This window comes from Amphimedon queenslandica, unplaced genomic scaffold (assembly GCF_000090795.2).
Source record: "Amphimedon queenslandica unplaced genomic scaffold, v1.1 AMPQUscaffold_6275_Cont21764, whole genome shotgun sequence".
Taxonomy (NCBI): domain Eukaryota; kingdom Metazoa; phylum Porifera; class Demospongiae; order Haplosclerida; family Niphatidae; genus Amphimedon; species Amphimedon queenslandica.
Window position 1 is genome coordinate 427 of NW_003553431.1, and position 1412 is coordinate 1838.

General features: G+C 36.9%; 1 protein-coding gene across 1 annotated transcript; it reads left to right on the top strand.

The window, feature by feature from the left end:
* Positions 1–411: 411 nt before the first annotated feature.
* LOC105315999 (mediator of RNA polymerase II transcription subunit 21-like) lies at positions 412–1398 on the top strand (the record flags this gene model as incomplete). The annotated part of the gene is made up of 6 exons (XM_011410785.2): positions 412–522; positions 562–616; positions 717–740; positions 854–963; positions 1234–1309; positions 1357–1398. Coding segments are annotated over exons 1-6 (349 nt in total), but the record flags the coding sequence as incomplete, so codon positions are not given.
* Between the last annotated feature and the right edge of the window lie 14 nt (positions 1399–1412).

Below are 1412 nucleotides of genomic sequence, written 5' to 3' on the forward strand. Positions count from 1 at the left end.
ATCCGCCCAAGCCACGCCCAGTCTTGTTTTCTTTTTTGTGTATTTTTATGACTCACTTGAAATCACTGAGAGAGCTATGGTGCCTTTTTCTTTCCATCCTGTCCATCGACGGACTGATATCTCTACAATAGGGAGGGAGGGAGGCGGTTAAAACACTTTGCGGTACAAGGAAAGTCTTACATGCTCGCTGTGGGTTTGGTCGAGTGTTCCAACTCGATTCTGCGGCCGCTGCTTTTCGACTCCATTTTGGAGATAATCTCATGCCAGAGTCTAGAGTTTCTGTGATGATTTGAAGCCCAAAGAGTTGTCTAGTAGCGAGAAAAAGAGAGGCTCATTCGCTCCAAAGAAACGGCCATTTTCGAAAGCTCACACGACGTGTTCTAATATTACTTTTCTAAATAAGCAATTTGGATCACGTGTTTTAACTCCCACGCTTTTGATGAATTTATCTGGTAATTTAACCCTACATGGTCAGATAAAATGGCAGACAGACTAACACAACTACAAGATGCTGTCACACAGGTATTTCTCTGTTCTTGTTTTTATTTATATTCTTTTTAGATGTCGGACTACTTCTGCAATAGTATTGGGATTCTGCAACAGAACCAAACCACTGGTAATAATAATAATAGTCTAAATTCTCACATTTTATGCTGAATTACTTGCCTTGTTGTTCAGTGTTACATCACTTATGAATGCATTTCTACTTACTTTAGAGACCAAAGAAGGAGGAGGGGAAAGTGAGTACATGTATTGAGTAAAAATTATTTTAAATTTTTGACTAGTCAAGTTCTAAACTAAAACACACTTCATCTCTAATGTACACTTATGAATGAGGATTTACACATTATAGGTAGCACCAACAACGCAACATTATTTGCTTCACTGATATCACAAACAGCCACTGACATTGAGACACTCATTGAGTCACTCCCTGATCAGGAATACACTCCAGAGAAGCAGGTCCTAGTTTTGAGCCATTACCATATATTGTACTCCCTTACATACTTTAAGCCTGGTTTACAATATTATGCTAGGTCTGATGTTATGTTGATGCTGAAATAGAATTCAGCTTTATTCTAGCATAAAGTGTCAAATATATAGTCAATTTGCCCATACTTTTTATGAAAATTTGATGATACACTGGTCTAGTAGCATATTAATGTAAACTAGTCTTGATTGCTAAGCTTGAAAAGTATAGAGCAAAGGATAATCTTTTAAATTTACTAATAGGAAGAAACTTTAAAGAATCTTGTTGCTGAGAATCAAGTTTCTGGAGAAAAATTAAGACAAGTCATCAATGAAGCCGGTGAGTGGGTGTGTCTGTAACTAAATTGCACCTTATGTTATGTTTAGAGTCAATGTTGAAACAAGTCAGACTTTATCATAAGACTATTAGTGATCGTCAACAT